The 10,192-nt window shown below is 41.3% G+C and overlaps 1 protein-coding gene across 2 annotated transcripts in view; it reads right to left on the minus strand.

Annotated features, from left to right (window-relative positions):
- ELAVL4 (ELAV like RNA binding protein 4) overlaps positions 1-7,569 on the minus strand; it is a 141,277-nt gene extending 133,708 nt beyond the window's left edge. Inside the window, exon 1 of one of the 2 annotated variants that reach the window (XM_045546451.1) lies at positions 7,409-7,569. In XM_045546451.1, the coding sequence (XP_045402407.1) occupies positions 7,409-7,426 (18 nt within the window). In that variant the 5' untranslated portion in view covers positions 7,427-7,569. The remainder of the gene's footprint in view (positions 1-7,408) is intronic. The other variant, XM_045546448.1, reaches the window with a different exon arrangement.
- Positions 7,570-10,192: the final 2,623 nt, after the last annotated feature.

Consider the following 10,192-nt stretch of genomic DNA (forward strand, 5'->3'; position numbering starts at 1 on the left):
TAACAGACAATGTGGCTAGGAGCAAGGATGGAGATATTGTAGCAGAAAGAACAGCAAGTGCAAAAAGGCAAAAGCAAATGCGAACCATATTTTATCAACTGCAAATAATTTAACATTGTAGCAAGTATAGGTTTTGAATGGGAGAAAATAGAAGGCCACTAGGTTAGATACAAGGGTGAGGACAGATGGAGAATGGCAAACCAAAGGCTTGGGATTCATCCTGTGGCTAGTGGGGAACAGAGAAATGACAGGGTCAGATGTTTTTAGAGACAATATTTGATATTGGTGACCAGATGGAGGGGAAGAGACTGAAAAGTCGGATAAAGAGTAAAGAGAATTTTATGATAGACCAGAAGAGAGATGAAAGAGGAAAATGACAGATTATTAATTAACTATTCACACTGTCCCTGTCCCCACTATTCATCACAGTGAACAACCAAAAGCAAACATTCTAAATGATTCCTGATTTTATCTCCATACTTCTCTTATGAAGATATGTTTGGGTTTCTTTTTTGGGGGGAGGGTACATTTCTTTTTTAAAGAGCCCTATTCTTTTAAAGGGCTATCCATAGTTAAAGGATACCAATAGATAATATCCCATATAATACACTTTAAATTTGAGACCAAAGTAGAAAGGTTTTTCGATAGTATCTACTAGTTGGAATAGGTTCCTTTGTAGTATATTCAGAATTGATTATGCCTCTGAGTGACAAAATCAGGATTCAAGTCCCTACTCTGTCATTCACCAGATGTCTATTATTGGGCAAGTCACCGAACTTCTCTAGGTTGTCATTTTTAAAGTAGTGTCTCAGTCAGGGTCTCAACAGGAAACAGAAGGCACACTCAGTATGCCTACATGATGAGTGCGTTGCGCACCGTCTGGGGAATGGTCATGTTTGAAGGTGCTGACTCGGGGAGGTGGGGGGTGAGGGGAGGGGATGGAGGTACGACTACATGGTGAGTGCCAGGCACACTGTCTGGAGAATGGACATGCTTGAGGCTCTGATTCAGGGGGATGGGCGGGACATGGACAATGTATATAACCTGAGCTTTTGTACCCCCATGAAGAGCTGAAATTAAAAAAAAAAAAAAAAAAAGGAAAACTGAGCAAGGAATAATGAAGGTACGTCACTAAGGGATAGCAATAGTGGAGGAGACCCATTACCAGTCCTAGACCTTGAGAGAACCCAGAAAGAAAGCTGTAGCTGAAGACTAGACAGGTGCTGTGGCCTCCACACAGCCACTGCTAATCAGTAGCTTGGTGGGAAGGGAGCTGGAGAAATAAAACCCCAAATTCATTTCCCTTCTGCCACAGATACCCTGCCATTGTCCCCCTTTGGCTGAATCCTTCCAGAAGAGAAAAAGGGAGCTCACTGATGCAGTCTATGAAGGTCAACTTTAAGACCACAGAAAGGATTAGAAAAAGGGTAGAGAGTAGATCTTGAGGGCAAATGGATAATGCCTAGCCCACCTCTCATGTCCATTTGCTGTGAGGGTCAAATGACTTAATATATGTAAAAATAATTTGTAAAATGTAAACAAAATGCAAAGCTACAATAATTACAGTATCTATTCTATAAGAAATAAACAAGAAAGAATAATGCCAGTCTGTGGTATGAGTCTCCTAAGGTTGACAGATCTCAAACTTTCAAATCATGGGTATTCCCTACACTGAAATTTTTTCTTTCTGATTGAAAGTGCCAATCACGAGGACAAAAATCAAAGAGAAAAGGAATTTTTCAGTACCAAATGATTTTTCAGTACCAGATAAGTGAAAAATTAATTCCCCTAGCAAGATGGGTGTGATGGTGGTCAGGCAGGACACAGACAGCCACCCATTAGCTGTGACCATGTTGGTTTCCTGTCCTCCCCCTTTTCTAACTCCAATTCTAACTTTCACCAGCAGCAGAATTTGCAACAATTCCAGAAGTCTTTTTCATTTTCTATTGTAGTTCAGAACCAGTTCTTATAAGCACCAATTCATTTGCCAAAGAAACATTCCACAAGCATTTACAGAGAACCATTATTCTAAGCATCTATCTACTCATTGGTAGACAATATTTATGCAGCATACAAACCTTATAACCAGATTTATAATCGTTTTCCTCCTTGTTCACTCTTCTCTAGCCACACTGACCTCCTTGCTGATCCTTGAACCCCTCTAGGTACACTCCTGCCTTAGGGCCTCTGCTCTGGCTGCTCCCTCTGCTTATTGTCCAGATAGCCACATAACTAACTTCCTCACCTTCATCGAGTTTGTTCAAATGTCACCTTCTCAATGAGATTTATCTTATTCAAGATTCCAATCTCCTGCCCAAATCCTTACCCTCCTTATCCTTCTCTACTTCCCCCCCATAGCACTTATAACCTTCTAACTTGCTATACAATATGCTTCTTTATCATGGTGATTTTGAATGTCTGTCTCCTCTTGCTCCCCTGCTGACAGGGATAGTTGAGTTTTGCTCACTGAGTGTTATTCCAGGCACCTACAACTGGGCCAGGCCCATACTGGACACTCAATAAGTATTTACTGGATCAATCAATCGTCCAATCAGTTACATAGAATGGTTTCAGGAGGTTAGTGACATTAACAATGTTTTGTCAATGGAAATTTTAAAAGCACAAAGGAAAGCTATTTTGGTGTTATATTTTAAATCTAATAGACTCATCCCAACTATAATTTGTTCCAAAATTTTTGCTCTTAGGTGAAAACTCATATAAGTGATGATTAATTCCCATTATAATTAAATGTAAAAGCTGCAACATTTCTATTAAAGGAAACGTAAGATCAAGCATTAAGCTGGTACCATAGATAATAAGTGTTTGCAATTAATATGCTGTGAATAATTGTAAACTCTGTCATTATACTAATAAAATTTAAAAATTCTTAAAGCAACCAGGAACTCAGTGGCAGCTGCAACATCAAAACTAGCTACTTTGCCAGTTGTTCAGAGGCTGTGCAAATTAGCACAAACTGATAGTAACACACATAATGCGTTTGGGAGTCATTTTTGCACAACATAAATTCAGAGATATTTTTTCTTTTCTTTAGATAAAATATATTCTGATGCATGAACATATAGAACAGAGATGAACTTCAAACTAGTAAGGAGAATAAACCATGAAGTAAGCAGTTTAGGTATCTCCGAGTAAACTATTGGCAGGCTTTGATCTGAGTGAACAAAGGTTGCTTGTGCAGCAAATTTGGATCCATAAACTCATGGCCTGAATATGTAGAAAATATGCATCAAGGGATTAGTATAATTATGTTGTTGCATAGATACCTAGAAGGTCAAAGAGCTCAAAAGATAACTAGGTATGAAAGTATCAAAGAAGTAAATGGTTTCTTTCAAGAAAGTCAAACCTTCTACTTCCATTACCCAAAGTACTACAGGGCAAGAGTGATTAGGAAGTCACTACACAGCTGTCTTTTTTGATCAATGAAGGACATGATTTCTAGTGAACACTATCACAGATTACACTTAGCTTGGACAATAACCTTAACTCTGCTTCAGCTGTAATCAGCTTCACACATAAAAGGTTTGTATATATGTACTATGTGGGTATGTATTGGTATATGATGAGTATTTTGGGGTTTCTCCCATTTAAATCTAAGTTGGACTGTTCCAAAACAATTAAAATCTGACCTATTTCATATGCTACAGAATATGAAACAGGTCAGCTGAATTATTTTGAAAGAACCAATCCAGCTTTTTACTAAATAGCATGTGTTGTGGGCTAAATTGTGTCCCCTCAAATTCATATATTGAAGTCTTAATCCTCAATATCTCAGAATGTGACTATATTTCGAAATATGGCCTTAAGGAGGTAATCAAGGTAAAATAAGGTCATCTGAGCGCGCCCTAATCCAACAGACCCGGTGTCTTTAAAGAACAGGAGATTAGGACATAGACAGAGGAAAGGCCACGTGAAGAGACAGAGACAAGATGGCCATCTACAAGTCAAGGAGAGCAGTCTCAGAAAAACAACACTCCTAACATCTTGATTTTGAACTTCCTAGCTTCCTGAACAGTGAGGAAATAAATTTCTGTTGCTTAAGCCACCTAGTCTGTGGTATTTGTTATGGCAACCCTAGAAAACTGATACTCCATGTATAATTCATTTCATTATGTTGTTGCATCAAAAGATGAATGCAATTTAAAAAATCTAGTTCCCAATCAAAAATCACAAGTCAATGGATGCCTCATTTATGCAGTACCATGAGTGAATAAATCATTTCACATTAAGTAAAATTTCCAGTAACTGAAGATAGCCTTAAACAAACCAAAGATTATATTCTAATCATATCAGATGGAAATCTTTCTAAAATATATTATATACTATCCCCATTTTAAAATAGAGTATACCATAATTTAACCCTTTTAAAGAATGAAATTGAAATTTCCAACAAAACCTGCAATAATTATTCAACACTGTAATTCAATTTTTACTTCTACCCAAGATTAAGACTGATTTCTCATGTTTTATCTTTACAATTTGTTTGCCCCTCACTTCCAGCTAACATTTTTTGAAACTTGTAGTGTGTCCCCTACCTAGCGAGCCTTCTAATCTTCTGTAGGCCAAGAAACTAGGGAACTAATAAGCATGTTAGAACTATGTCTGAAGTAAAAATCAAAAGGCTTGAGGGAGGGTCTGAGGAGTTTGCCCGTGAGTAAACAAGTTAGCATACTGTTTGTGGATATGTTTTTGCTTCTCAGAAACGTTTTTGCTTCCACCATGGTTTTGGTCTGGATTCCCAAGACTTAATGTTTGAACAGATTACGACCACTAATGTTTAGATAAGTGAGTTTATATATATATATATATATATATTTTTTTTTTTTTTTGAGACAGAGTCTCACTCTGTTGCCCAGGCTAGAGTGAGCGCGGTGGCGTCAGCCTAGCTCACAGCAACCTCAAACTCCTGGGCTCAAGTGATCCTTCTGCCTCAGCCTCTTGAGTAGCTGGGACTACAGGCATGCGCCACCATGCCCGGCTAATTTTTTCTATATATATTTTTAGCTGTCCATATAATTTCTTTCTATTTTTCGTAGAGACGGGGTCTCGTTCTTGCTCAGGCTGGTCTTGAACTCCTGAGCTCCAATGATCCGCCCGCCTTGGCCTCCCAGAGAGCTAGGATTACAGGCGTGAGCCACCGCGCCCAGCTAGATAAGTGAGTTTATATTTTAAAAATATTTTATTAATAATTGTTGCCTTGTCTCCACTTTAAAAACTTTCCACAGCAAGTTCCCTCCTGCCCCTTTGTGGTTAATCTCCCTCCCCAACTATGGGTATCTGTTTTTAAGCAGATGTAGAAACAGTGATGGTGATAGCTACTGTTTACGTTTGGTTAACACTAGGAGTATTTACTGAGTGCCCACATGGCAGGCACTGTTACATAGTATTCCATATAATTCCCATGTCAACTTTGCAAGGTTAGTATCATTCCCATCTGTCTGTGAGGAAAAAAGAAAAGAAAAAAAAAGACCAAGAAATTAATTATGCAAAGTCACATAACTACTGAGTAGTGAGGTCAGACCAGAACCAAGAATATCTGAATTAGAATCCCTCATGCTAAATGATATTGCCTCTACACAAATGCTAAGGAGTTTCCTGTTAACACAAAACACACACTAAGTAGAGGAATTAGTAAGGCCACCAGCCCTAATGCACAAGCCCACCTCTGTTAAAACCCACACCCAAATACCTTATCTTAACACGCAAGCAAAGGTTTCAGAGGCTAATACTAATGATAACTAAAGAGGATTACTTACACGATCTTCAACTGAAAACCTGCATGTAAATCCTTCAGATATGTCTAAAGTAGTTAGTAGAGAGGGAATATCCTCTGTATAGGTGGATGGGTCATAACCCCATCAGCCCCAAGGATTTTGTTAGTACTTTAAAAAATGAATTGAAGGAATCCAACCATCCACTTGTTCATGGTCAACCACAGTGCCACAGTCTACCCTACCCAAGAACCACAAGGAGAGGCACTGTGCAGCCTGTACTGTCACTTTATTAAGGAAGCAAGGAGGCAAACATCTGGATTGAACCCTTTGATTCCTTGTTACATTAATTTTATTCAGTGTTTTAAACTCAACCCACTCACATTTACAAAACACTTCACACAGATTACTTCCTTCATGAATGGAGCTCCATTCACATCTCACTTAAAACATCAAACTTACTTTGAAATGACTGAGGTTAAAGCTTGTTCAGTGTCAATTTGCAAGTATTATAAAATATGAAAAACCAAGTGCACAAATGCAGGGGGGTAATGTGAGGCAGCCTCTTGAAGGGTTTTTACTAAATTAAGGCACCTAGGTAAGGCACATGGATAGGCTTAAAGGAACCCACAGAGCTCATGACAAACTGTGTTGTGGAGGTGGGTATTTAATTCCCCAGAGGGAAGATTTTATAAGCATTATCACTCTTGAGTGGTATAGGCTAACAGCCTGGGAATCAATATGACTCATTTTCCCCCCAAACTTGGAGTTGTTTTCTAGAAGTCCCTCCCCTCAGTTTCCCCGAGGTTTCCCTAAGTCCCTTAACATATGTTGGGGGAGGTGAGGTTCTCTCCCTTTAGAAATGAATTGGTCTCCTGTACGTTCAAGGCTTGAGGACGTGTGTTTACTAAATCCTAAGTGTATGACAAGCCTCAGCCCAAAGAGGCAACAATTATAACACACAAATATATCCCACCCAACACCTGAGCCTCCTTCTTCCTCCGCTAAACATGAGCACTGCTTAGTGCAACGTAAGCGCCTTCTCAATCTCATCTAGAAATAGCTCAAGTCCCAGGTCCACAGCGGGCTGTAATGGAGGAAAGGCAGCGGAGGGTGCTGCCCTCTCTGTGTGACAATTAGTGAGAGTCTCACACACAGAGGAGTCCCCTGAGGATCCGCGCCAGCGCGTCCAGTGCCTTGGGGCCCTGATCGCCCGAAGCCCTCCGGACTTTTTGGCGCCATCAGTACGTTTGGCAAAGCCACCCTGAGGACGGCTCTGAAAAGGCACAGAGGGGATGGGCGCGGGGCTGCGGCTTCTCTACGCTGTAGGGTCGCCTGTCGCGAAGGAGGGGGCGCGCGCCGACCCAAGTTTCAGTTGTCTCGCGTGCCGCCCCAGAAGTCTTGGGAGGGCGGCGGGGGTGTGACCGGGAACCCCGCGGGGCCAGCGCTGCCAGATGGGCGGCCTAGGGGGTCGCCAGCAGCCCCCGGGTCTCAGGAGCGAGGGGCGGCATCCTCTAGCAGGAGCCCTCGGACCCCTCCTCCCGTCCCTGAGAGTTGGGAGGCTGTGGCCGGCCGCTGGGTGAAGCCAGTCGCGGCCACGCGGCCGGGCTGGCCGCCGGCGCAGTGACAGCGGGGGGGCGGGGCGTCGGGGGTGCCGGCGGGCGCGGAGGCTCAGCTACCTGGTTCTTGAGGCGCATCTTCCCGGCCGGGCGGCGACCAAGGTGGCGGAGGCTGGCCGGGGCGGGCCGCGGCGGGGGCGAAGACGTCCGCCCAGTCGCACCGCGTTCGCTCCCCGGCTCACTCGCACGCTTGCCGGGCCGCCCGGCACCGCGGCTCCGCCACCCCCATCGGCGCCTCCAGGGGGCGCCTCGCGCGGAGACAGAGGACGGACCCCTTCGAGTCGGGCTCCCGTTGTGGCCCCAGGCTTGACATCAGTGTATACTCAAACTGTTGTATGAGTAAGTCTCCTCCCCGTCCTCCAGTACTGCTACCTGTGCTGTGGTTAAATTTTGAGTGAAGTAGCTTCTTTGCAGCTCAAGTTCCCCAACACCATTTTGGAATAATGTTAACTCCAAAACACTGTGTTTTTTGCACAGGGGGGCGGGGAGGGCGTGGTTTTGTAAGGCCTTGGAGGTTTACAAATGTGACAAATTCAGGACCCTTGGAATAAATTTTACCCTTTGAGGGAATGGGCATTAGATATGTGGCCTGTCTTCGGCAGGGAATGTAGACATCTTAAGTGGATCCTTCAAGCCGTGTTTGGCTATTTGGTATCTAAGATGTGTTCAAAGTAAAATGAGAAATGGAGACAATGATTGACATCAGTAAGCCCCCAAAACCAAGTCTTTTGTGTACTGAGAGTTTAGGTTAAAATGTTTGTTGGCCTGAATACTTTGGAGAGCCCTTCCCAAGAGGTTATCCTGTGGCCTCCTAAACCACACTAAACGTTTGAATAATACAGTATAAGTCCAGTGGTAAGTAGTGGGTTCTTTGGCCCTCCTAGACCTTTATAAAAGCCTCAATACTAGGGCTCAGAAACTCACATTTAGATTGTTGAGAATACCCACTACTCCAGAAAGTAAATCTACCTTGTTTGAAAATACAGGAAATACAAGTACTGGGTTTAAAGTAAGCTTAGTACCAAGTGTTAGAAGGCAAATACTGAAGAGATCATCTTATCCAATACCTCTTTATAAACCAAAGCTCTGAGGTACAGAGAAGACCTACCCCAGGTCACAAGGGAATCAGGAGGAAAAATTGTAAAATTCTCCTAACTCCTAGCCTATTGCTTTACTTCACAATTCTCAGCATTCTCAAATTTTTTCTATTTTTAGGACTTGATTGAGATTCAGAACTTCAAATAGACCCAAATAAACTGAAGAGGAGGTGTAGGTAGTAAAAGGACTTGGGATGATAGGAACAAATTTGATGATGGTTTCATTATAATAATAGCTATGTTATTGGCACTATGTGCCAAGCACTATCAACTTTCCATGGACTATCAATCCAAGTTTTAGATGATTTCATTCTTAGTGCAGCCTTAAAACTGAGCAATTCCTGATGGCTGTAAGAGTTGTTTTCCCACAGTGTCCTTTAACTATATAATACAAAAGAGTTTGTTCCTGAGCAGATGGGGATATACCAAATCAAAATTCTGCTAACTCAAATCTTTTGATCCAGCAGTTCTACTTTTATAAATTTGTCTTAGGGAAATAATCATTAACATAGTCAAAGATTTGGCTCTATGATTGTTTATTGTAGCATTCTTTGAAATATGGAAAAATTGGAAATAGTATTTAATGGTCAATAATGGGTTTGATTATTCATACAACGGAATATTCTGGAGACATTAAGAATGATACAGTCGATGAATATTTATCAACATGGAAATATGTTCACAATATATTTCAAAGTGAGAAAAGCAGGTCACAAAATTGTGTGCTCAGAATAATCCAGTTTTTGAAAGGGTAACTGGTTATTTTGGAAGATAAGATTATGACTGATTTTTATTTCTCCCTCTTTTGCTTATCTGCATTTTAAAAAATTAAATAGTAAATATATATTATTTTGGAATTAAAACAAAATAAATTAGTTTTAATGTATCACTATCTCTGATTATTATCAAAATACCTACAATGAACAAAGCACTGTGGCAAAGGCTAGCAGGCAAAAATTAAGCACAGTTTAGCATAGTAAATAATGTAGGTTTTTTTTTTTTCCAGACAGAGTCTTGCTCTGTTGCCTAGGCTCGAGTGCAGTGGCGCTATCATAGCTCACTGTCAAATTCCTGGGCCCAAGTGATCCTCCTGCCTCAGCCTCCCAAGTAGATGGGACTACAGGTGTGCACCACTATGCCCAGCTATTTTATTTTTTCTTGTAGAGAAGGGGTCTCACCATGTTGCCCAGGTTGGTTTCAAACTCCTGGCCCCAAGTGATCCTCCAGCCTCGGCTCCCCAAAATGCTGGGATTACAGGAATAAGCCACTGCCCCAGCCAAAAATGTAGTCTTGACCACTGTTGTTAGAGTATAAATCAGACCTATGTTCCAATCTTGGCTTTGTCTTCTTTAAGGTATATCATCTTGACCAAGTTGCTTTATCTTTATAAAGCCTAAAAACAGTATATCTGCTGCCAAAGTGAGCAACTAAAGCCTAAAAACAGTAATGATAATAATAGCTAACATTTAGTAAGGGTTTACTTTGTGCTAGGCACTGTGCTAAGCACTGTATGTACAGTGTCCTGCCCACATCAGCTGATGAGGAAACTGAGGCTTAAATAGGGAACTTAAATAACTTGGCTAAATTTACACAGCTAGATAAATATTCATATCATAGTGTGGTTGTGAGGATTAAATGCAAAGAGTCATTTAGAGAACTTAGCCAAATACACTGCCAAGCATATGTGCAAGAACTTGATACATGTTATTGTTTTTAATGATTTTAGACACAACTCTGTAACAAGTTC

Source organism: Lemur catta, chromosome 3, assembly GCF_020740605.2.
Source record: "Lemur catta isolate mLemCat1 chromosome 3, mLemCat1.pri, whole genome shotgun sequence".
NCBI classification, from domain to species: domain Eukaryota; kingdom Metazoa; phylum Chordata; class Mammalia; order Primates; family Lemuridae; genus Lemur; species Lemur catta.